At 39.6% G+C, this 26,972-nt stretch overlaps 1 protein-coding gene and 1 long non-coding RNA gene across 3 annotated transcripts in view; one reads left to right on the forward strand and one right to left on the reverse strand.

Annotated features, from left to right (window-relative positions):
• TP63 (tumor protein p63) overlaps positions 1 to 26,972 on the reverse strand; it is a 234,479-nt gene that overhangs the window by 13,768 nt on the left and 193,739 nt on the right. The window contains exons 5-11 of one of the 2 annotated variants that reach the window (XM_064581824.1): positions 19,893 to 20,079; positions 17,578 to 17,693; positions 16,187 to 16,296; positions 15,381 to 15,517; positions 13,462 to 13,544; positions 10,925 to 11,061; positions 2,566 to 4,030 (exon numbers count right to left, since the gene is read on the reverse strand). In XM_064581824.1, coding sequence (XP_064437894.1) covers positions 3,916 to 4,030; positions 10,925 to 11,061; positions 13,462 to 13,544; positions 15,381 to 15,517; positions 16,187 to 16,296; positions 17,578 to 17,693; positions 19,893 to 20,079 — 885 coding nt within the window. In that variant the 3' untranslated portion in view covers positions 2,566 to 3,915. Of the gene's footprint in view, positions 1 to 2,565; positions 4,031 to 10,924; positions 11,062 to 13,461; positions 13,545 to 15,380; positions 15,518 to 16,186; positions 16,297 to 17,577; positions 17,694 to 19,892; positions 20,080 to 26,972 lie in introns of those variants that run through there. The other variant, XM_064581768.1, reaches the window with a different exon arrangement.
• LOC129045370 (uncharacterized) lies at positions 4,046 to 26,403 on the forward strand. Its single transcript, XR_008505024.2, has 5 exons — positions 4,046 to 4,979; positions 10,723 to 10,968; positions 13,383 to 13,463; positions 15,101 to 15,285; positions 26,186 to 26,403. It is a non-coding gene; the product is annotated as an uncharacterized LOC129045370 (long non-coding RNA).

Consider the following 26,972-nt stretch of genomic DNA (forward strand, 5'->3'; position numbering starts at 1 on the left):
GTAAAATTAATGAATAAACATAACCAAACAAAAATTGACTCATAAATCCAGAGGGAACAAACTGGTGGCTTCCAGAGGGGAGGAAGTTTGAAGGGATGAGCTAAGTAGGTGAAGAGGATTAAAAGGTACAAACTTCCAGTTATAAAATAAATGTCACAGGGATGTAAAGTATAGCACAGGGAATATAGTCAATAATATAGTCATAACTTTGTGTGGTGACAGATAGTAACTACACTTAACATGGTGAGCACCCCATAGTGTTATATAAATGTCAAATCACTATGTTGTACACCTGAAACTACTATAATATTGCATGTGAACTATACTTCAATTTTAAAAATAATAGATTTGTAAAAATGATTTTAAAAATAAAAAATATTACATTCTTAAAAAAAAAAAAAGAGTAAATTAGATTATGTAAGAACCCTGGACATTGTCCTTAATTTATAGGTGCTCAAGAAACATTGGTTCTTTTTACTCTTACACTGCAGGACCAAATGTTTAATACTCTAGTGTTCGGTCAAGAGGATGAGAGGCAACAGTTTAAGAATTAACAGGAGGAAGTGGCCAGTATTCTCACTTGAACAAATCCAGGAATTAGGTTGAGTAGATGAATAAGGATAAGAGAGTAAAAATAAAGTCAAAAATTCTGAATGCCTCTCCTTTAATGTGGAAGAGAGTGTTAAAGCCACAAGGAGCAAGGTCAGGGCAGCCTGTTTATTATTAAGTTTGCAATGTCTGAAATACAAAGAGTATTCAGAGAACCTCTATGTACTGTGGAAAAGGGAACAAGGCTGAATAAATCTGTGACCAATTTAAAGGCCTTGAAGAACAAGATCTTTTTTTTTTTTCCTTTACACATATAATGTTATAGTCCTTGAGTGGACAATCCCAAAGATTACTGGGGAATCTGAAGATAAGGAAAAAGTGTTCAAGGACAACGGGATCTGTGACACTATGGGTTTCTTACCCACCCCCCCCCCAATACACACACACACACACACATAAACACCCCAAAACTGAAAAAAAGTGAGTACGTAGCTATCCTCAGAAAAACAACCAGGCGTAAGTTCAGGCTGTTTTCTCTAGAGGAGTACTAGATTTTTCCAGGAATCCAACATAACAGAGATATAGAAAGGCATATTTCATGTATTTCTAGTTTTGAGGAGAAATCCTGAAAAAGTCAAGTCCGAGGTCTTAACTTTAATGACTCAGGCTTCTGTGAATAAAATTCAGTATCTCAGAGCTGTAAGTGACCTTGAAATCATCCAGAATTAAAAAACAGTTTTTCTGATTCCAAGACTAGTGACTATGTGGCAGAGAGTCCAAATTCTTGAAAAGACACAAACTCAAGGTCATCTTCTCCATCTTGCTGGAGATACTACCTACAATTCCATCAAAGGATTCCTTTATTTTTTTGCCTTAAATCTTCCATTGCTAGTTAAAAAGTAACTCTCTAGTAGAATGTGGTGATACCTCAGGGTAAATCTATTTCAGCAAATGGTTTCTGGAGTGCAGAATCTGAGAGGGGGAAGGGATATTGTGGATAAAGCAAAACACCCCCTATATGAGGAAGGTCAAAAAGAGAGAAGCCATGTAAGATCAGAAATGGAAGTGTTCCTCCTCGAAATTTTGCTCACTACTGTCCTGCCTGTAACCTTACTCTCCAGCTGGGTAATCTTGCCTCTAAATATAAAAGGCAGCATTTCTTCTCTAGATAGATCAACTGTAATTGTAGAATATTTTCCATTAGTTCAAAGATATGAATTTATATAAGTCACTATACACACATTAAAAACTTATATAAAAATGGGGTGAAAGAAAAAAAAAACTTGTGAAAGAAAAAGCAAATGTTAAAAAACTAAACATACTCATTAACCCTTTCAGGGATTTGTGAACCCCTTAAAAGGGGATTAGAAAGTTATTCGATTAATTGAAAACACCTTGTCAATGTAACAAGCTCATCTGATTTTACTAATATGCTTTTATCTCAAACATAAAAATGTTTTTTCTTAAGTATTTTTTCAAGCTATTATATTCATTATTTTTACTCAGAAACAATTGTTGAAGCTTTTAAAAACAATTACTCAAAGATCGGAACATAGTGTAATTACAAAAAATTTGGACAACAGGTTCCATTGCATATTTCTGGATGAATATTTGTTAATTCCTACGTCACAGAGCCAAATTATTTAGTAAACTTGGATTCGATTTATTTGGCAACTGAAGATATAGCTCGAGTCTTGTTCAGAGAGGTGGACAAATGATACTATATTGCCTGGCTCCTCATGATGAAATTAATGAATTAAACACCCACAGGGCTAAAATATATTTCAAGTTGGTGTAGGCATTGGAATGTATTTTTAGGACCGATGACCTTAATACAGAGCATCTTAAATAAAAACACCAAATACTGACAGAAATGTAGACAGAACCAAAGTGACTGTTCAGTATTCTTGTTCTTTAGACTTTCACGTGGTACTTCACACATTCAAATGAAAATATTCTATTACTTAAGGAATTTAAAAAAAAAGGAAGAGAGACAGAAAAGAAAAAACTGCAAGATGAACCAAGATGCAAAAGTTTATTGAAAATTAAAATCACACATCCATAAAGCAACAGCCTCAAAAACAAGAAATCATTGCTGTGATAAAACAGAGTAAAGGGCTGGTGATCTGGTGTGGGGAGACGTGGGGGAAGATTTTTAAAGTCGTCCTACCATGATTTTAAAATATGTTTTTAAAAAGGAAAGAAAGAGATTCTCTAAACTTTTTGAGCTAAAAAAAAAAAAAAAATCAGCTACTCTTTCTATCTTTAAGTTTCAGAACAGGAGTGTTGATTTTAACATGTGTCTGCTTAGACATCACTTAAATAAAATATAAGTGTCCTGAACAAAGGAGTGTGAACAGAGCCAGCCATATGGCTAGTTCTATGGTAGGTTTGAGAGATAAACCTACCATACCATACTAACCTACCATTTGTTTAGTCTATGACTAAACAAATTAGTCATAGATTTGGTGGAGAGGACTTTGAACTCAATTTTGACCACTGAAGAATGATCTCTAACTGCCTGGAACAATATTACTGGGGTAGTTTTACCCTCCTATTAAAACGACAAAATAAGTTTCTCTGTCTTCAGGTCTAGACAACAGCTTTGGGTGTAGGGCTCAAGGGTTTCCGTGAGCAAGGAAGACTATCATATCAGATGCCAACAAGGTGGCAGTGGTAGGATCTGACAGTGTTCATGAACTTTCTATCTACATATGAGGGGAGGAGACTGATAATGCAAATTCTCAAAAAGAAGAAAAGAACATCCCCCCACATTGGCTACTCATAGTAATTATCATCTCTCTGCCCAGCAGTACACTTGACACCTTAGTGTGTTACTATTTGTAATATTATTGCATGACCAGCATTAAAAGGGCCTGACTGAGGCTCTCAGTCGCCTACAATTTTCTTACGCACAGACAAGAACAACTTTTTTCTCCTTTTCTTAAAAAGACATCTTAAGTTTGAGACCCGCTCAAAAGCTTCTTTAAGAGTTTTAGAAACACAACAGAAGGTAACAGAAAAGGGTTCGAAAAAACATCTTAATGCCCCTCTTTCCAACCTGAGCCCCTCCCTTCTAAGAACAACACAGAAGCTCACAGACAAACATGGGGGTTCCTGACTGCCCAGTGCTAGATCTAAGGATGCAGAATCTGCAGAAAACGTCCTTTCTTGTAAGTTTTGAGTCCCTTCAAAAATTTTCTTACTAGTGGCTGTGTGCCTTTGAGCAGTTAGGTCTCTGAGCCAAAGTCTTCAAGTTCTGCTTACGAGGGCTGGACACACACACACACACACACGCACACATGTGTGCACACACACGTACATGGAAACACAAGAAACACACGATCAAAATACAGATATGGGGCTCTATGGATACACTGATCGGTTTGGAGGGCTGGAATGTCTAAAGAAGACGTCAGACTGTTTCGGGGTTTCTCTCCGGGGCTCCACAAGCTCATTCCTGAAGCAGGCTGAAAGGAGACTGCAGAGAGGAACCAGAGAAAAAGAAGAGGTGAAGGCTTCGGACTTCATATATTCATATCAACCGAATACAGAAACACCCTCCTACCTTCATGATCACAGTGAGACAGAACCGAATGCCTGGAAAGTTATTTCTGCTCCTTCCTTGTCATCCTCCTTTAAAATTTCTCAGAGAGGACTTCTCAAGATTTTTATGAAGAAATGAGAGAAAGCCGTGGTAGTTAACCAGAACTATCAGAATCACCTGTAGAGCTTAAAAAAAATTTTTTTTCCCCAGATCCTCAGAGACCAGGCAGGGGCCCAGGCGTATATATTTTTAACAGGTTCCACAAGTGATTCAGTTGAAGACTACTGTGTCAGGGTTGGTCACAATGTTTGGTACAGTGCTTGGCACACTGGACTCGACGAATTGAGAAAAGGGAATGCCGAGACAAGAACTAATTTTAATCTTTGGTAAAATGTCATCGGCCCAATTATAAAACCTCATTATTGTTCCTGTCTGGCCGAACTATGAAGCATGAAGAAATACGATCTTATCAGTCTGGGGGCTGCATCATCATGCATTTGTAAAGAACTATTAATGAGCATTTTGTATATGCCCAGATTGAGATGGAAAAATATCTTAATCCTTTCAGTCACAAACTTGGCCTCCAAAGGCACATATCAAACTCATGAAAGCAACTTTTACAGAATGAAGAAATCAATTATGCCACAAGGACGCCAGGAACAAATCCTTTTATTTTGCTAAAGATTGTGCAACCCCGCGAACTACTGGGGAATTCATTCCTAGATGACTTTTGAGTCACATTTGGTTACTGAGTGCAAAGCAACAAAGCCCTTTTTACTTGCTTACGGCTGGAATTCAGTAAACCAACCTCACCAGCAAGAATTGAGATCATCTGATGGAATATGCCAGCATACAAACTAGCAGGGAAGAGATTTATTCTCAGGTAAAGAGCTAAAGCTTTGACTTCTTGTTTGGATATTACACTTTGGGGCTTCTCTTTGAGCAAGTGTGGAATGAGACAACATGCAGAGACCATGTTTTTGTTATGATAAGAGTATATGGGGGCGCCTGGGTGGCTCAGTCGTTGGGCGTCTGCCTTGGGCTCAGGTCACGGTCCCGGGGTCCTGGGATCGAGCCCCGCATCGGGCTCCCTGCTTGGCGGGAGGCCTGCTTCTCCCTCTCCCACTCCCTCTGCTTGCGTTCCCTCTCTCGCTGTGTCTCTCCCTGTCAAATAAATAAAATCTTAAAAAAAAAAAAAAAGAGTATATGGACCATAGGGGTTCAAGCTTTGAGACTTAGAACTGAGATTAGTGGTGCAATGAGATGTGAGAATTTAGAAAAGTGATTTAATCTATCTGAATTTGAGAAGTCTGAGTTGTTACCTCATTAGCAATTCAGAGCTAATAAATCTCTGCCCTGACAACTTTGTAACATAGCTGTGAAATTCAGAAAGTAACACTGTGTAAATGGTAAAAATTCTGCAGGTCCTTGACCTATAAGGTTGAACCAAATGAAACTGTCAATATCCACCTGTTTTTATCTGTAAGACTGGCAATTTCGAACTAATACCCTGGACATGTGAAGGATTTCTAAATCAAACCTAGAAATATGGTCTAAACCACACCTAACGATGAGATAGAGATTTGTGTATTCTGCTCTCTCCTCTATTGATAATGCTGAAAATTTTGCTTGCTTCTCCCGCAGATATGCAATCTGAGGAAAAATTATCAATGTTCTTGCAGAAAGTCATAGCCAAATGACCTTAAAGAAGTAAGACTTCAGGGGCCCCTGGGTGGCTCAGTTGATAAGCGTCTGCCTTCGGCTCAGGTCATGATCCCAGGGTCCTGGGATGGAGCCTGGCTTCGGGCTCCCTGCTCGGCGGGAAGCCTGCTTCTCCCTCTCCCACTCCCCCTGCTTGTGTTCCCTCTCTCGCTGTGTCTCTCTCTGTCAAATAAATAAATAAATAATCCTTAAAAAACAAAAAAAGAAGTAAGACTTCATACTGAAAGCACAAAGATAAATACCAACTGATGCGGAGAACTAGAAGTGGGCATAGATTCTGATTCTCATCTTAGCATTATTATGAACTGGCCATGAAATCACAGGTGTAGTTCACTGGGCCTCAGTTATCCCAGCTGCGGTATGATGAGATCAGAACTATGACCTTGAAGAACCCACTATGCTCCAATATCCTTTGACCTGCATTACTGAAAATCTACAATCGTCAAGGGATCATCAAGGAGAAGGAAATCCTAAGGGTTCCTCAGGATGCCACATATTTGTACTACAATTAAAATAAAGCCATCTGGCAGAAACTCAAAAATAGTTTTTTTCAGGGGAAAACAAGAGTTCAGCTAAGTAAAATTTTAACAAAATGATGTTGGCCTGAGATCAGAGGAGGAGGATAAACTACAGGAAAAAATGAAAAAGCAATACTATTGGTCCGAAGTGCACACATCAAAAGATTGCTAAAAAGGTCTCAAGCAGCTTCTGCAAAGCTGTCTTAAGAGTTAATGTCCTTTGAAAATGTGAAGGCAAGGAGTCTAGTGTCAAGAATGGGTCCAGTTTGTCCTGCCACTAGATTCGGGCTTCTATAAACATAACCCCAGATGTTTATTCCAACATGAGCAAATCAACTACAATCAAATTTCTTTGTAAATGGTATAAAGCCTACTCATATCTATAACAATTTGATTCACAAAAACTCGGTGTAAAATTTACCCTCCGTAAAGCCCATGATCATGAAGGTAACTGAAGGGATTTTTGAAAAAGGAAAACCATGCACAAATGAAAAGCAAGCAGAGAGAAAACACACAGTGAGAAACTAATAGAAGGAATTCAACTGAAAATATTTTATTGCCGCTTAGTAGAAGCTGTGTATTTCCTTCCCACTAATTTTTCCTCTACTAAAAAGAAAAACACAAAATTGATCCCTTACCAGCATAAAATTGGTCTATATTTTTGGAAAGGAAATCACAGGCTATTATAGGTATTTTCCAAGCTGATTTATTCTTTTCAAATGATTGCCAGGGAATTAGATTTCCGTTTTTCTTTGTCTAGTTATTCATGCTCTTTGTTGGAGATTTGCATGAAAATAAGAGAGCTGAAAAAAACCCAGGGGAAGAACGCAACAACTGGAGAATTTATATAGACGTCTATCAATCATTGGAGACCCATGTATATATAACAAAGGCAAAATTAGACCAAATGTCTGTATTTTGCAAAAATTTCTTTTGCAGTCTGTCACATTTCCATGCACAAGTTGTCACACTAAAGTTAGCTCTTGTACACTGGGAGATAACTCGAAAACATGCAATAATGCTTTTAAATGGATACCCCAGGGACCCATGAGGCTCTGTTCTCTCATTTATCTGTGGCTACACTTGCAAAAGAGGGACGATATGTTTCTAATATCTCTCGAGCTTTTTAAAATAACAATTTTAATATGCATTTTCTTCTTTGATGAAATAGACTGCTTTATGAAAGATGAATTATAAAATAATTTACCTTCAGAGCAGTGCCAGACACTCAGACTAAGCACTGGTAACTCATCCCGTGCAAACACAGAGTTATGTATGCTCATGTACTCCAAGTCAACAAACACAAATTGCCCAAGTCCCCGACTGACTAAGGTAGATCTTCCTGCTTATAAAATCTCTAAAACTATGACACTAAACTATTCCTTTTACTGTGTGATCTAGGGGAATTGTTTCAAATTCTCCTATTAATTTACACAATGCTCAGAACGAATTTCCAGAGCTCTCTTAAGATTCAAAAGGGGGGGGGGCGCCTGGGTGGCTCAGTCGTTAAGCGTCTGCCTTCAGCTCAGGTCATGATCTCAGGGTCCTGGGATCGAGCCCCGCATCGGGCTCCCTGCTTGGCGGGAGGCCTGCTTCTCCCTCTCCCACTCCCCTTGCTTGTGTTCCCTCTCTCGCTGTGTCTCTCTCTGTCAAATAAATAAATAAAATCTTTAAAAAAAAAAAAAGATTCAAAAGGGGGTCTGGTTAGGAATTCACCACTAATTCATAAACTCTGGGAAAGAAGGAACTTCATCTTTCTCATCCCATCCTTAATACTTCACTGTAACAGATCTTCAATAAAAAGTTTGTTACATGAATCAACTCAACTATTCCAGTCTTAACTGCTGATAAGGTTTCATCATTAACCATATTTTTTGTCTGGATGGGCATGCCTAACTTTCTCAGACAAAAGAGATCTCTGTTAAAGGCTGTTGTTTTTTTAGATATTGAAATACCATTTTAAAAATCACTGTATGCTTTCCTAAAACATTTCCATACCTCTCTACTTTAGGATACACATATTAGCTTCCAAATATTCCTATAAAAAAAAAAATCTAAGCCATGGGGCACCTCGGTGGTGCAGTCAGTTAAGTATCTGACTCTTAGTTTCAGCTCAGGTCTCAGGGTCTTGAGATCAAACCCCACGTCTGCTTAAGTTTCCCTCACCCTCTCCGTCTGCCCCTCCCCCTCCTCTCTCTAATATATAAATAAATTTTTAAAAATAAATCTAAGCCTTCAGAGGCAACGAAGGAAGATCCACCGATTTACCCAGAACAAGAACTGGCAAAGTACAGTGAATGGGCCAAATCTGGCCCGCAGGCTAAGAATGGCTTTTACATTTTTAAAAGTTGTGAAAATTCAAAAGAAGAATTATTTCATGATACGAAAATTGTATGGAATTCAAGTTTCAGTGTCCATAAAAAGCACTGGCCACTCTCATTCATTTACACACCGTGGTTGCTTTTGCGCTACAGAGGCAGAACTAGGCAGCTAGTTGCAAGAGACCATATGGACCAGAAAATCGAAGATGTTTACTACCAGTGTTTCACAGAAAAAAAGTTTGCCAACCCCTGTGCTAAATGGTCAGATTTTCTAAACCACATCATTTAATAAGTATCAATTTGGCCTGACAGTACTTTTCCTGTTAACTGGAAAAAAAGACGGGGAAGACTATCATAGAGAGTAACTAGTTCAGCATGATGTGCTGCTATGTAATTCTTCTGAGGTCATTTTGGCTGAGCCAGACATTTCCAGAGTGAACTAGAGGCAGTTTGGGAATGTTTCTTAATACCATCACATGCATGTTTCCCTCTTAAGAGAGAGGCATTTAGCCTCTCTTGGTCTGTAAATGATGTTACAGGTCTGTTTCTTTGATCCCTGCTGTAAGATTTTATAAGAACTAAATCAGTTTTACCCTTGAATATATTAACATATATTTCCTTCTGATATCCTAAAGAATATATAGGATTTGCAGTGGCAACTCTGTCTGCAACCCTGAGTTCTCATTCATCCTTTGGAATATCCTGTGTCTCCAAGAGACCTCTTGATTAAACTTCCCACTCAGCCTTACTATAAAACTTTATAATTATGATTTGCAAAGCTTTCATGCTCAAAGTAAATGGTGAGATCCCTTCTAGGCAAACGAGGTCTTAAATGCTCAATGAGCCTGAAGTCCTTTAAGGGAGCTCACACTCCTTTTCCACCCCTCTGCTGTCCACCCTGTACCCCATAGCCAGGTGCTCAGAGGATGCCTCCTGAGTATCACAGATGCAGTCCAACACCTTGGCTGCATTTATGTTGATTAAAAAGAGGATGATGAGGGGCACCTGGGTGGCTCAGTCGTTAAGCGTCTGCCTTCGGCTCAGGTCATGATCCCAGGGTCCTGGGATCGAGCCCCACATTGGGCTCCCTGCTCGGCCAGGAGCCTGCTTCTCCCTCTCCCACTCCCCCTGCTTGTGCTCCCTCTCTCGCTGTGTTTCTCTCTGTCAAATAAATAAATAAAAATCTTAAAAAAAAAAAAAAAAGGATGATGAGCCCTCTTTCTTATACTTTCCATAGCTATCTCTCTATAGCTACTATTAATGTATCAGAAAATAACCATTATTTATTGTTCATTTACATTTCTATTGTAAAAGACAATCTTTGCCTGAGGTAAGATGACTTTGGCTTCATTTCTTTTGGTCTGAAGAGCAGAGCTGAATGTTTGAATTACTTAAATGGGCCCAAAATGTATACATTTTACATTATCTATGGAGACTCTGCCAATATCTCCAGTATAGACACTTTAAGCTAACAAGCGATTATTCTTAACCACAGAAGGGTGAATGTCAACAGAGTCTTGATTTGACAACTTCCCTTTCTCCCATGAGAGCTATTCTATTCTGATTAGTCACAAAACAATATCATCAAAGATCCAAGAGTTGAGGTAAAAATTAACATATAAATATATAAGTTATACATTGCACGTAGATCTAATATGGTTGCAAAATCTGGCCCAATTTCTGTAAAAATGTATTGCTGGAAGACAACCTCGAACAGAGATGCTGAAACATGGCGATAAGATGCTACTTTGCCCTTCTGCCTCCAGATGGCTTCCCAAGGAGCATGTGCTAGGGTCTCAGAGTCCTCAACAGAGTTCTCCAAGAAGCCGCTTACAGTAAAACCCAGGGGCCATCCCCAGTCTACAAGTGGATTGTGTGCCTCCCAGGTGAGGTACAGGACAATGCACCAGGATGAGGGAAGGTTACATGTTGCTGCATGTACACGTATGACTAGAGTAGACTGTATACTCAAAATTCTTCTCTGGATAGATGGGTATGGATGAGGGGTAGAGAGAGCAAACTCTGTTAGCATGAGTCTCTTTGTAATTCACCTGAAATGTTTTAGCTTCAGTTTCAGAAGCTAGGTGGACCTTCTCCAGGCTCTAGGGGAAGAAACCGGGAAGGCTGTTGAAACTGAAAAGGGCCCCTGCACTGGTTCATGGAACCTATGATGCTCTGCTGTCTCCCGGCCTCGGGTCTTCTCATCGCCCGCCCACCGCCCCATTTCGGACCCGGACGCCTCTTGAGATTCACAGCGACACACTCACTGTTTCTGAAGTAAATGCTGGTGCTGCTGCTGCTGCTGCTGCCTGTAAGTCTCGATCGTGTGCTGAGGCAGGTACTGCATGAGCTCCAGGGACTCCTTGATCTTCAGCAGCATTTCATAGGTCTCGCGGCCCCTCACCTACGTGCAGCGCACAAGGAGAGACACAGGGAAAATGAAGAGCTCTGGAACGGTTAGCGGCACGGCCAGTCCTCCTCCTCTGTGGGTTCCGTGTTGCCGAATTCGCCTGCTTGCAACGGTCCTTGGTGACACGGAAACCGAGCCTGGTGGCGCTCTGTGGCCACACAGACACGCACAGAGGGCCACACTGCAGCTGCTCGCGCACGTTCCCAGCTCAGGCGCACGACGAAGGCATGCTCTGCTGTCTCACTCCTGCTTTTATGCTGCAAACAAGTGTCCTCTCCCTGGTCTACTGAGTGCCACATTTTCCACAGTGTGTGTGTGGGGGGGGGGGGTGCGGGAGGGGGTTTGTTGTTGGTGGTTTTGTTTGTTTGTTTTAGTTTTTTGTGTGTGTGTGTTTTGTGTGCGTTTTTTGTTTTGTTTTGTTTTGTGTTGGCTTTTTTGGTGAACCTGCTCTTTAAACTGGTCCCCAAGGGTAATGCTGAAGCGCTGTCTAGGATTCCAGGTGCCAGAAGGCTGCCATGTGCCTTCTGGAGAAAATGTGTTAGATAAGCTTCATTTAGGCGTGAGTTGTAGTGCTGTTGGTCATGAGTTCGGCGTTAATGAATCAATAGTATACATGAAATAAGGTGTCTTTAAAGAGAAACACACATCAAACAAGGTTATGTACTGACTGGTTGCAGAAAATGTTGTGATCAGAGACTCACAGGAACTTCATCCTGAGCTTTCCCATGAGTCAGTGTTTGTTAGAACAACATTTGCAGTGATTTTATAAGAAACAACTACCAAAAGTAATGAGAATTAGCAGTTATTAACTTATCTCTGGAAAGACAGAAGTTTTCAGCTGAGGCAAAACATGCTTCTCTCTTTAAGAGAGTCTCTTAAAAGTTTTTTAAAAGTATGAGCAGGGCCAGGACTGGAGTGAGACCAGCAGGGATGAGCGCGTGCAGGATCCCAAGGGCGAGTGCCTATTTCAAATCTGCTCCCTAGGCATTTTGTAGGCCTCACCCAAGTCCCCTCCCTGAGAGGCAGGATTTGTCAGAATTCAGAAATGGAAAAGTTTTCTCTACCGTATGTCAGGTTAGCTCCTATTTGTCCCAGCTCTGTGGTCACCTCTGCAAAGCTTCCCCTGATCTCAGTCTTTGGGTGAGTGTTCTGCCCTTTCTATGTGCTCCCACGGCATCATGCCCAGCTCTACGAAGGGATTTATTTCATTACATTCTAACTGTCTCCTTGCTAAAAGGCAAGCTCTTTGAAGGTAAAAATTATATTCTACTGATCTCTGAATGCTCAGGGTCTAGCATATTTGCCACCCAACAGATACCAACTAAATTCATGTTAAATTAAAAGTTTTTTTTTCCTTAATTCACACGTCCCAGTTTGGCTGATTCTTCACTAAACATAAGATGTAACTGATGACAAGGTACCTCCTTCCTTAGTACAAACTGGTTCCTATCTCAACAGCTGAAAACATATTAGGTCTTTCGGAATATTTGGTTTATCAGGATAATGCTGAACTTAAAGTTCACAAGTCCGTTTCCATAGGTAGCTTGAGAAAAAAGACACTGAGAATCTTGGCTAACTCACCGTCTCATTGTTTTACTGGCAAGCAGTCTGTTGTCCCGGAGGTCAGGGCCCAAAGAAGGCAGGGAAGCAGGTATGTCACGCCCAAACCTGTTGAGTGGCTTTGGCGTCAATACAGGGGCGGCAACCCTTGTCAAATCTCCTGGCCCGGCTTGCCTGGGTCTCAGGTACGTTCAGATGGTGAGGGTTATGCTGGTTACCAAGACTTTGCCACCACTCTCGATGGTCAAAACCTAAGGTGCTAAGAATTCAACAGACTGCAACCATAGTCTAAAAAGGGAACCTCAAGGACCTTGAGAGGACTCATGTTCCTCATAGGAATGAACAATGCTCTTACACAACAACTGGGCTGAGTCTTCTGGCCATTCACATATAACTGAGGATCCTGTCTTGCTTGGCTTTCTTTATAGCACTTCCTAAAAGAAATCGCATTCAAGTCCATAAATGTTGTACTGTCAAATCTGTGAGCTCCTTCTGACAAAATCTCAGTCTTGGCCACACTGTCTGGGGTAATCTTATCATTTTTAAACAACGAACTGCAACTTAATTTTAAATATTTGGGTAAGAAAAATTATATTAGAAGAGTAACTTTGATTGGGCGAGTAGTAAGTAGAGAAGCCTGTACTACTGACAGATTTCAAAATAGGGGAAGAGACGGATATTTCCTGATTTTTCAAACAATATTTTCTCCCTGTTTTATCTCCCTAGTCATCATCGTCCCTTTCTCATTGTCACAGATAATAAGATGACACAGAGGAAAAGCTCATTCAGAGATGGTAAAAATGAAGCAATTGGGCAGACTCAAGGGAGACTCACTGGTAAGTATAACAGCTCATCATCTGGGGACCTCCGTTTCTTAATGGATGTCATCTGGATGCCATGCGTGTTCTGACGAAAAGCTGGTGGAAGGGAAAACGCAAGTTTCATCCTGGGAACATTTCTGAAGCACTAGTACATTTATTAAACAGACAGTAGCCTCAGCAAACCTGTGAGGTTAGAGTTTCCAGTCCCAAGCTTCCATTTCCTTGGTGATCATTGCATTTACATTAAGTGTACGCCTAACAATAATGAGGTGGGGGGTTGGGGAGGAATAAGCAGAAGGAAGACATCTGGGAAGCTGGAAGAGAGCCTTTGGCCTAAGTGGTGCTGCAGGAATCCCCGTGTCTTGCTGGCGTGTGTCTGTGAACAGCTGTTCAGGGAGGGAAGATAAATGGGTTTGGTGTTTTATTTTTCAGATCATTTATCTTCCAAGGAGGTAAAGGGAGGGGTGTTGTAGAAGTTGTCTTGCCCATGCGCTCAGCTTGCGTGTTCAGCCCTCCCGCGGCAGTGAGGACATCATGTAACTTCAGACAGACAGTTCCACTCCCAGGCCCTCATTTTCCCTTTGGTAAAGGGAGTGGATGCAGCTCATAAATCCTTAAGGTTTCCAACATTAGAAACTACAGCCAGAATCCAGGATATAGAGAGGATTCTTTTGCAAAAGTTTGGATAATCTATTCTTCCTAAAAGTTATTAACGTGTAGGTAACTGAGGTGCTCAGGGAAGCATATAGAAACAATGCCACCAGACAGACTCATGAGCAAAATTAGGGTGGAGATATAATTATATACATATGTATGTATTGTGTATGTGTGTGTGTGTGTGTGTGTATATACATATATATACACATATATATATACACATATATATATATACACACACACACACATATATACTTTTTTGAGGAATAATCAGGGAGAGAAAGAGCCTAACAGGAAAGGCAAGTCATACGGAAAAGTTAGAAGTTGATGATGAGTAGCTGTTAAAACATTCTGTTGTTCTGTAAAACGCAATACAATTTATATTTCTTCTGGATACTAACCAGTAATAAGATTAAAACGTGTTTTCATGAAATAAATCACAGCGTGGTATAACTTTAAAATACTTGTAGTGATAATAGGCTTATGCGAGGCACCTTCTAGAATCAATTTCTTCTCATAAGTTAGATGTACAAGTGGACCAGTGGTTTTCACACTTTGCTGCCTGGAGGTCTAGGCCCCTGTACCACATGGGCAAGGGATGATTGAGAGCAACAGACCACCCCTGACTGCTGCCCCCTTCAAATAGAATATTTTAAATATTTCATTTAAAAAAAAAAAAAAAGCTTTTACTGCTTAACAAAAGGAGTTTAAAAACAACAGACCTAAATCATTAGTCTCATTATAAATGAGGTAACTGAGGCCCCAAGACGGTCATACGTGTCAAAACTCCATGAAACCCGGATCTGCATATTCCCCAGACCGTCCTTTGTGAAATACATTTGTAAATCTCACTATTCCCAGGAATTCATAAGGTAGACAGATGCCATTTTCAGTCCTTACGCGCAATTTCAGAAAGATAAACTGGTATCAGTGTCTCATACCCAGAGTTTCTGATTCAGCAGGTCTGGGAACTAAGAATTTGCATTTCTACCCAGTTGCAAGATGATGCTGTTGCTACTGGTCTGGGAGTCACAGTTTGAGGACCGCTGGACTAAGAAATCCTCACCATGACGATTTGCTTTTGCAAAGCTGTCGTGCGCACCTGGAGTCCTCCATTAGTGGGACAACCGTTCACACTGGCTGTGGGACCTCAAGTCATACTTGCCCCTGAAGCCCTGAGGTAGGTCTTCCTATGCAGCTTCCCCAGTATTGCTCTTGGCCCCCACATCTGGAGAAGATTTCACCCTACCGCATTTGGCTACTACAGCTACTTACGGCGCTTCGTACCGTCACCGTTCTTTGCGCTGTCCGTCACCTGCTGCTTCCTGATGCTGTCTTCATCCGCCTTCCGGTCTCTCCCTGGGCAGGCACAGATCCGGGCCTCAAAGCAGCGTCGGCCCAGGACTTGCCCGCTAGGAATCAGAGAGGAGGGAGAGAAAGGGTGAAATTGAAAAGAATTGTAAAAGTCCCTGGCATTCTCTCATTTCCATGTCCAATGCTAGCCATCACCCATCCACCATCACCACCAGCTCACTCATGGCTGCTTTGAGGATGGACCCAGAAGCACTTGGCAAAACACAAAAGGGCTTATGTGCCATAAACAATATTAGTAAATAACATTCCATTTGTTCTGCAAAGCACCTCCAAGCCATTAACTGAACAGCTGTATTTAGCTACAGATTTTGAAGGAAAGTTGAGTTAAGCCAGTGGATGTTTCTGGATAAAACCCCCTTAGGCAGCCCAGACTTACTCAAAGAAACTGTTAACTGCCTTGGGAGCCACATGAAAACAAACACTGTCTAATCAGAAACTATTGCAGTCAAATGTCAAGAATTCAGGTATGAAGTGACTTGCATGCCTTCCTGGTTCTTTTCTTCCCTCTCCCTTAACGCACCCTGCTCTGTCTCCACCTTCTTAGATCTTTTATGTCACTGTTTGCAGCCAGGATTTAAAGCACAAAGGACAAAATCAAGGGTAGCTCTTTGCTGTACACGGAAAGTTAATGATAGAGCAAACACAATTTCACGTTGCCCTCTGCCCACGGTGTTTTGCAGAATGACAATTCTGCACATGCCACTTACTCTCTGGTTTCCAGAGTAACAATGATTAAAATTGGACGGCGGTTCATCCCTCCAACACAACTGCTGTTACACATGAAATTGTACAGGACTGTTGTGAATTCAGTGCCAACCTGAACACAGGAGGAAAAAGAGTCCGGGTTAACAATGGTTTGAGCTGATGTTCTTCCTTCTCGGTTCTCTTCTCTAGTTAACCAACTCACTCTGATGAGGTGATACACTCTCTTCTAGCAAGACGAACTCTAAAACCCATTGTAGATTCCTCTGCCCTGCCTCTTGGGAAGCTTAAAGCTAATGTTTGCAACACTGGACACTAAATTAGAAATTAGATTTAAATTAAATCTATTTTATTTTAAATACTTACATTAAATTAGAAAGGCAAGAAAGGCTTTAAAACATAATACTTAAAAAAAAAGATTTATTTATTTTAGAGGAAGAAAGAGAGAGCAGGCGGTGGGGCACAGGGAGAGGGAAAGAGAGAGAGAGAATCGGGCTCCCTGCTCAGCACAGAGGCTGATACGGGGCTCCGTCTCACAACCCTGAGATCATGACCTGAGCAGAAATCAAGAGTTGGTCTCATAACCAACTGAGCCACCCAGGTGCCCCTAAATCATAAAACTTTTTGATCCTATTGATCTTATTCATTTGCAAGCTAATCCCTATCACCTAATTCAAATGGGGAGAAATGAAAATATTACCCAAAATAGCAGCAACACCCAGGGAAATTTCCCCTATGTGGATAAAATAGCTTAACACAGATTTAAATGTACACTTCCATAAAGAACACTCTGGAGCTGAAAAGGTCCTCAGGATTAAATCATCTATTCCAAAGTGGTCGTTTATGGGCAAGGCAACTGAAGCTTAGAGAGGGAGAGCCACAGGCTAACAGTCCACATAGCAAGCCAGCAAACCACGAGACTCTGGTAACACTACTCCAGTGTTCTTAATACAGAACCAGTCTGCTTTCCTAATCTGCCACCTGTTTGTCCAAACCTGAGCTAAGAGATCCCCCTCAGAGTCTCCCATCTGTAGGCCACTGGGAATATACTGGCATCTGGTCCACATCTACTACCAGTTCAATTGCCAGTTAAATTCTCTAGATGAGTCAGGTATTTACCCAATTGCAAGTTCAATTATTATTGGCCTTTAAGATGGGAACCTGGGGGAAAAAAAAAAAAGATGGGAACCTGGGTACACAGCAATGTTATTAAGTTAACTTAATACAAATGTAGGAGTTCTGAAGGGGATAGAGAAGCAGTGTGGTAAAGAGGGAGAGGAGAAAGACAAGAAGGGTTCTATTTGATGACAAACACCAAGGCAGAAAGAGATCCCCAAAACACCCTTTATCACCAAAATGAATGCTCTCCCAAGTCAACCCAGTACTTATCTTTTACCTGGGGTGGCTCATAAGGTACCAACACACTCTGTCTTCCTGTGATGGGGTCTTCTACATACTGGGCATGGCTGTTCCCTTCTACTCGAATCAAATGACTAGGAGGGGCAATCTGTCCTGCAGAACAGAGAAAGACAAAATAGTTAGTTCTTTGCCTAGAAAGAAAGAAAGAAAGAAAGAAAGAAAGAAAGAAAGAAAGAAAGAAAGAAAGAAAGAAAGAAAGAAAGAAAGAAGAGAGAGGGAGGGAAGGAGAAAGGAAGAAAAAAAAAGAAAATGAAGCTGCGTGGGCAAAATATTTGTGGCTAAAGAAATGGTTTGTTTTATAGAGGAAACATACATCTTTGAAGAAAGGAAGGGATCTCATTGCCAGATATCTAATAAATGAAGGTGTACCTTTATAACAATAGAAAGGGCTGGAATGCTCACCTATATTTAAGGGAACAGTCCTTTGTTTCTGGGGCTGAAGGTTAACAACTCAAGCTGTCAAGGAACTTTATGACTATGTCTCTGTTCTTATCCACAGAGGGGATTCTGCTAGCTCCCATGGGAAAGGGAAGGAAAAGGAACAAGTTCATAAAAAAACAAACAAAAAACCCCAAAAACCCAGCTTGAGAATAGATGCTTCCCCAACACTGATTAGCAAAAATACTAACAAAAGGTAATAGATGGCAAGGATATACTTTTACTGCCTGTTCTTTTCTCTGCCATAAAGCCTCCGTCTTTACACCTTTACACCTTTTTTTTTTTTTTTTTTAAGATCTACACCCAATGTGGGGCTTGAACTCATGACCCTGAGATCAAGAGTCATACGCTCTACTGACTGAGCCAACCCAAAACCCCTGGATTCACACCTGCTTTGGTCATAAAGATGAGAAACTTACTGGTTTTCTGGTGCTGAAAGAGCCCCAGGTTGGAGGATCAGAAAAGGGAGGCATGCTTTTAAAAGAACATAGGCCAAATTTCACAAAATTGGGATACTTGACAGAGCTCCAAAAGAAAGCAGCTGATCTGAGAATTGGGAGTGGGAGCCATAAAGGTGTTCTTACTCTTTGGGTATATATTACCATTCTATAAAAATTGTTAATCTATAAAAGTCAAAAAATAAGTGTGAAAATGCTCTCTGAAGAATCATTTATTTGGCAAAAACTAAAAACAGGTGTTATGTCAAACAGCGAGAAAGCAAAACAAAACAAAATATACTTATATCATCTTGATGGATCAAGGGCAGTTGTGGAAACCTGTAATGGAGCCTAGCTATAAGGAATCATCTTTAAGTCATATTGTTAAGTGAAAAACAAGATGGAAAGGTACTGAAAATGAGGCCATGTAGACAAGGACTGGAAATTAATGTGTAAAAAGTAGTTGTGTTAAGATGGGAGGATTTTAACTTTCTCTGTTGAAATTTCTATCCACTCTCTTCCTCCATTAATTTTTCTCTACCATCTATTCCAACATCACACTAGCTACCTACCAGTATTTCTTTTTAAAAATATATTGTCTATATAAATTATCCTAACCTCCAAGCCTCCTGCACCCTCCTAATGAACACTTTTGTGTTCTCTTGTTCTTCCTTTCTACTTTCCGCTCCTCCTTACTTAGCCTCCCTTCATAGACTTAGAATATCCAGTGTAAGAGAACCCTTGGAAACAGCGACCTCCTCTGTAAAGCTGTTGTTGGATCTGAGGCTCAGAACATGGGGCATGACTTATCCATAGACACAGAGCTTAAAGGAGGCCCCAAAATACCTGCTCCCTGACTCCCAGTCATGACTTTGCTGTCCCCCCTCCCAGCTTATGTCCTAGATCTTCTTTTTGCTCCTCTTGTCCATTATTTATCTTCATTCCTTTTCTCCCCCCACTTTACTCTTCCATTTTGTATGTGCGTGTGTGTGTGTGTATGTGTTTCTTACCTTTTATGCTCCCTCCAGTTCTCAATTGGTATAGCCTTGACACCACTCTAGGAAAGGCACTAAAGCTGAAGGTTACCCTCACCTGAGCTGAATGGGTCAAACGTCACATTGTCCCTCCTACACCCTCTCATTTAAAAAAAGAAAAAAAAAAAAAGGAAACAGTAGAAGTGAAGAGGCAAGTTCAGGTCACCTAGTAATTACCAATATTAAATTACGAAGAGTCCAATTGTTAATGGAGCCATAAATGCATTTATCATTATTCTCAATCTGTTAGACAAAAAAAGGTAAACTGAGCTGTCCTCAGATTGCAGAGTTTGGAACCAGGTAGATGGACCCCAAAGAAAAATCTCCACAGGATCTCTATTTTTCAGGAGCTTAGCTGAACAGCCCCAGATCCCAATTCTTACCCTCATTGAATTCACGGCTCAGCTCGTGGTTGGGGCATCGTTTCACCACCTCAGTGACATGTTCAGCTTTCTTGTAGACAGGCATGGCACGGATGACAGCGCCCTGCGGAGGTGGGGTCATCACCTTGATCTGGATGGGACATGTCTTTGCAATTTGGCAGTACAGTTTCTTCAGTTCAGTGGAATACTGCTTAGAGATGGGCCGATGGTGACAGGAAGAAAGAACCAACAGGAGATATTGTTACATTCCAAATCGGAACAGGTCCACTTTCTATAGATGCCCATTTATGACTGGCTACTACATACCCAACAATGACAGCTAGCAATCTTTTCAGAAGGACTTATAGTCACTAATCAAATTAATCATTTTTTCCAACTTTAAATAAAATCCTGTAAACAAAAGAGTTCACATTTATCAAAACACACTGATGTCATTATTTTCTGGTATCTTCTCATTAGGGTGAAGAAATTGAGTTTCAGAGGGGTTAAAATAATTCATACCACAAACAGCTTTACAGAATGCCAGAAACTAAGTGGAAAAAAACAATGTTTTCATATACTGAGTGATATTAAACAGATGATAATTTATCCTGCCCTTACAGTACTCTAGAGAGACTCAGAGGAAATAGGATTTATGGGGGAAAAATTAGGATGGAATATATAGCAGAGAGTAAAGAGATTTTACCCAAGGCCCAACCAACTAGAAAACTGCAAAGCAAACTTTTTCCCAAACGGTTGCACTTATATTCTCATGCCATAGCCTAAGACAATGTGAAAGTTGATAGGGACCATTTGGTCCTATACTCTCATGAACAGGACTGGCCTGTTGCAATGGCACAAATCATGATGGCAAAAGCCATCAAGCTACAGATCTCTTCACTCAGAAGTGACTGAAACTTGTATTCCCCACACTTCCTTCTGAGGGAGGAGAAATTCAGTGATTCGTTGGTTGGTTGGTTGGTTGGTTGTAGAACTGACAAAATAGGGGGAGAAAGCATGAGACCTAGAACCAAACAGAAGAAAAAAGTCCTATCCTGTGTTTCTTCCCCTCCCCATCTCTGAACCAATGTAGAAAGTCTCCATTCTAATCCTTACATTCTATTAAACCTTAGCATCCCTGTTCTCTGGGCCAAGGCCCCTTCACTGCCCTCCTCCGCAGTTTGCTGCGGCAGTGAGACCACCAGGCACCACCACAGCCAGCCAAGAGTGGGGCACCTGGTAACACCTACCCAAACAAAGGTAAACACACACACACACACACACACACACACACAGGTTGCAATCCTAGATTGGCAGCAACGGTCTTCCAGGGGAAAAACACTGGGGACCAGGAGCCAGAGTGGCAAAAAGATGTATTATTGATACGTTTCAACCTAACTCTGACTGAAGGCGAATGTCTGACTAAAAAATGCATTTAAAAAGAGCTGCTTTATTTCATCCTCTTGAAATATTTAATCTTTCTTTTTATCCCAAGCGCTTTAGTATATGAAATTTTCAGTTAAAAATTTCCTAATGTGAGAAGTGTGTTGCATAGTCAGCTCTCCATGACCACAGGTCAAGGATTAGACACAGCAAACGGGTTTTATATCGCTTGAGGAAATAGGGAGCATGCCAAGAATTGACCACAAAAATAAAATTCTACTCGGGAAACACTGAATGAAAAGTAGAAGAGTACTTTTGTGCTAGTGTTTTCAACCAATGACTTTACAAACAAAGACACTGCCTTAGGGTATGTTAAGAACTCACTTTTACTAAGAATGCTCAGAAAGTAAGCATAGCCGTTTGTGTTTTAGTTAGGAGATATATAACCTACGCGTGAGCTTCATAAGATTCACCTCAGGAAAAATGACTGAAAAATAAGTTTGTCACCTGAAGGCAAATAAGACACCTACCCAAGTATGTAAAGATTGCCAAAAAAAAAAAAAAAAAAAAAAAAGGAAGGATAAGTGTTCAGAGTAGGACAGTTCAAAGAAAACACATTTCAATAATTGATATACTATCAATCAAACTTGACAGACTAAAATGTAAAAGTACTAAACAAATGTAGGCTTCATCAGCTGTTACCCTCACTCGTTCTCAGGGATGGGAGAGGGGAATCTCATTTCTGAGTCTGAATAATGATAAATAATAATGGCTTTATCTTTTCCTGAGTTCTGCTGTCAGAAATGGAATCCTCACACAACCCCATGGGGAGGGTATTACAGGGATACAGTCTCTTATCTGAAACCCCTGGGGCCAGATATTTTAGAATCCAGAATTGTTTTGATTTTAGAAAGGGAGCAGAGTTCATATAGCATATATTATAAACACCTCCAGCAGGATTTAGGTCAGCACCCCAGAATCAAATGTTAACGTTTCTTCAGAATTCATGACTATTCCCACCAACTGGGATATGACTATAGAGCTTTAAAGTTCAGGCCAGATTTCACCACCAAATGAGTCTGTCACAAACTTCATGAAGTTAAAACCAAACCAAAGCAACTTTTGGTTTTCAGAGCTCTTTGGATCTCAGAATTGCAGATAACAGATAATGAATCAGCATTATTATCCCCATTTTATAGATAAGAAAGTGGAGGCATACAGAGGACTTGCCTGAGGTCACAGAGAAGAGCTGGTTAGCAACCCGTATAGGAGAGTCCTAATCCCAGCCCTGTAACAACACTCCCTTGTCTCGATTTCTCTTGGCTCGGCAGTGCAAATTTGTGCACTTTTACCTTTCTTTAATCCCCAACAGCATGGCTATACTCTGAAACAACTTCAAAGGTATACAATCCTCTCTAACATTAAAACAAGCTCAGAAGTCGTTGACTCACCGTCAACAATTCCTCTTTATTTATTTCTCAGTGTAATAATTGCTCATTTAATTACAGAGAGCTGCAGCAAGTGATAGAACTGAAAAAATACTGGACTAGGAGGAAGCTGACCTTGGAGTCCAGTACCAATGGTCTGTCAGTACTCTTGATTACAGCTTAGGGCAAGTCATGAGGGAGGCCCTGATGTTTCCCATGGTTTGTTAAGGCCCTTTGTGGTCTGACCCCATCTATCTCTCCTTCCCTCCCCTCACCCCCCAAACACACTCACTTCCCACTGCATGTTCTCTCCATGCAAACCTCTTAACGCCTCCAACACACCATACATGCATCACCCACAATTCAATCGTACCATTCCCTGTCTGGAATGACTCATGTTGTTCCTCTGTTCTCCACACCAAGCTCGGACAATTTAGATATCCCCCCTCGGCTTGGACTGCATCTAGGACTGCAGACCACATATTCCAGTTTTAAGGATGAAAGTTTCATATTGACTGAATCTAAATATCTGACCGGGGCCAAGATCCATTTTGATCATTGTTTCCGGTGAAACTAGCAGGCCTGCTGCTCAGTAACTAGAGGGGCTGAAGCAGCCTGGCGTGCTCAGTTCTTTACAAAGCCAAGCTTCTGCTACTTTATTTCCCTCACTGGTCGCAAATTCAATCTGTGCTGATGTGTAATATTTTTCCAGCACTAAATTCGGGCTCCCTGGCCTATGGTGTATTCGTAATTCTTTCGACTTCCCCACTTCCCTCATCCTCTACCAAATGGCCACTATCTCCACCAATTTTCCAGTCTTCTGCCGGATCACAAGAGAATGGCAATCTGATTTACGCCAAGATTTTAGAATACACTGGTAATTCAAGTTGGCACAGGGTGAAAAGTGGAACACATCTGGCTGCTTTTAATGTCTCTCTCTTTCTCTTTGGGACTTCTAAAATCCTACCTCTAAACTGCTCCCAACATTGACTTGAGATTCTTTAATTCTAAGGTCTAATTTCTTGGGGGTATGTATTCTTCTTTGTTTTGTTTTAATCAGCTTTGAGGTATAATTTACTATAAATTATACCAATTTTTAAGTATATCAGTTGATGACCTTTAACAAACATACACAGTTATATAACCACCTCCCCTAGCCCAGTCGTCAAAATTATCTTTTGCCCCTTTTATAGCTAACCCTCTTCCTGATTCCTTCCCTAGGCAACCATTTACCTGCTTTCGCTCACTGCCTTATTTTAGAATTTTAAAGAAATGGAACAATACAGTGTATAATCTTATGTGCCTGGCTTCTTTCATTTCGCATAATGCTTTTGAGGCTCATCCATGTTTTGGCATGTATCGGTATTCCATTTTATTATTTAGTGGAACTCCATTATTTATCTACACATCAATTATTTCCAGTCTGTATTTACTATGAATAAAACTCTTGCAAACATTCATATATAAATCTTAGTGAGGACACATGTTTTTATTTTTCCAGATAGGGACCTCGAAGTATGATTGCTCAGTAAGTGGATGCTTAACTTTATAAGCAACTGCCAAGCTGTTCTACAAAGAGGATGTGCCACTTTACATTGCCACCAGCAATGTATGAGGGTTCACATCCTTGTTAGCACTTGCTATTGTCAGTTTTAATGCCATTCTAGCAGGCATGTAATGGTTCTCACTGTGGTTTAAATTAGCATTTCCCTGATGATTAATGATGTGGAGTATCTTTTCATATACTTATCTCATATCCATCAATTAGATTTTTATATAATTATATTTTACTTAATAAAAATTAAAATATAAATGTATTTATTTTATACAAAGAAGTTAAAATATATAATTAAAAATATATATGTATTTATTTTAGATTTTTTAATATACTTACTATTCTTTTTGGAAGGGTTTGTTCAAATCTTTCAAACTTCTTAAATTTTAATTTTTTTAATTGGGTTGCTTGTGTTCTTAATTTGAGTTGAAAGAGTTCTTTATATATTCTAGATAAAAGTCCTTTATCAGATACACATTTTTAAAATATACTTTCTCCCAGTCTGTAGCTTGTCTTTTTTACCCATTTTGTGTGCTTTTCCAAAAGTTAATTTTGAGGAATTATCAATATTTTGCCATGAAGGCTTATGCTTGTCGTGTCCTAAGAAATCTTGGTCTAACCCAATGTCAGAAGGATTTTGTTTATTTGTGTGTAGAAGATTTATAGTCTTAGCTCTTGCATTTAGTCTTATACCTATTGTTCAGTCAGTTCCCCTCCTCCTCGTTCTCTTCTTCTTTCTAACAGCTATCCAATTTTTCCAGCAACACTTGTTGAAAAGTTTATCTCAATCATTTCCCTCTGTTCAATTGCCTTAGAATTATTTTTTTTAATTAATTGACCACATGTGTTCGCATCTTTATCTGGACACTGCCCTTTTCTATTGACCTATATGTCTATTTATACATCAGTGTCACACTGTTTGGATTATTCTAACTTTATGGGAAGTCTCAAAATCAGGGAATCTACACCCTCCAATTTTGTTCTCTTTCAAAATTGTTATGGCTATTTTAGATCCTCTGAAATTCCATTTAAAATTTACAAGCAACTTGTCGATTACCACAAAAATGCCTGGTAGAATTTTGGATGAAATTGTTTTGAATATATAGGTCATCTTGAAAAGAACTGATATACTAGCAATATTATATATTTTAATCCATGAACATGGTATATATCTCCAATTAGGAACTTTTGATTTCTCTCAGGAATGTCTCATAGTTTTTAGTATGCAAATCTTGCACATATTTTGTTAGACAGCTCCTTCAGCATTTTAAAAAATTGTTTAAATGGTACTTTAAAATTTTTAATTTCTAATTTTATTTTTCTAGTATATAAAAACATATTTGATCTTTGTATATTGGCTATGCATCCTGTCACCTTGCTAAACTTATTAGTCTAGTAGTTTTTTGTAGCTATCTTATGATTTTCTACATAGATGATTATGTTAACCATGAGTAAAGACAGTTTTATTCCTTCCTTTCCGATATGCATGACTTTTAATTTTTTATTCTTGCCTAACTGCAAAAATTGAACTACAGTTCAATTTGCCATTGCTTTATTTTTATTTTTTAAATTGATATCCTAGATCATTGATTTTAGACTTTTATGTTTCTCTAATATAAGCATTCTGCATTCTATATTCTACAAAGGCTCCTCCAAAGCACCCTTTAGCGATATCTATTACATTTTAATATATTCTTAATATGGAGGAACATCTGAAGCATTTCTTTTGGAGGTCTGATTAGTCTTCATATCCAATATAATAAGGGATCAACACTTACATTCCTGAAAAAAATAATTCTGTCTCTAAGACTTACGCTTATTTAATGGGTTCTGTTTCTGGCTTTAACTTATTTCCCCTTTGCACCATTTTCTTATCATTCTAAATTTTTTTTTTTTATTGCTGTTCTAAGGTTATTTTTATCTCTAGCTAGGTTTTTTTCTACTTACAGGTATCACAGGAAGAAGCCAGTTGTTTCTATATCTGAAAAGAGAATCTCCTATATCTAAGAACTTCTTTGGTGATGCAAGTCCATTGCATTGAATTTCCAGTAGTTCTTTGGGTGGACATTATACATTCCAACCTTTATGTTTGAAGATATAACGTATCTCTCCCTATAGTGCTGTCACTATTAGAAGCAGTTATGAAGGATTAAAAACTTAAATAAACTTCTTCTCAACTTCTTTTTCCATAAAGTTGTCTGTTTTTTCATAATTTTAAAGACATGTGCACACAGAAATTCTGGAAAAAAAAAGGAAATATATGACATATTTCCCCTACCCAGAGATATACACCATTAACATTTTAGACATTTTCCCATGCATACAAACACATACATACACACAAACACTCTCTGACAAACATACACACACCCTTATACAAACTGGAACATTAACAAACATTTTGGTATCTTTTTTATTTAATGTATCATGACTGTGTTCTAATTTAAAAATATAATTTTAAGTGGTTGCAATTATAGTATTAAGGAGACATACAATGATTTACTTAATCATGCTTTCTTATAGAATATGAATTTTACTCTAATTTTAAAATATTAAAAATAACACTGCTGAGCATATTTTAATTCACAAATCCTTAGGATGTACATTAGTTTTAGTTGGATCCCTTGAAACTGGATAATTGAGTCAATGCATATTTTAATGTTACAGAGAAGTCCAAGGTCAGTTTGAATTTTCTTCCCTTAAACTAGATAAGGTGCTTATTTCTCCCTAGATCCT

This window comes from Mirounga angustirostris, unplaced genomic scaffold (assembly GCF_029215605.1).
Source record: "Mirounga angustirostris isolate CCGP_5_RB_7025 unplaced genomic scaffold, mMirAng1.0.hap1 SCAF_1, whole genome shotgun sequence".
Lineage (NCBI taxonomy): Eukaryota > Metazoa > Chordata > Mammalia > Carnivora > Phocidae > Mirounga > Mirounga angustirostris.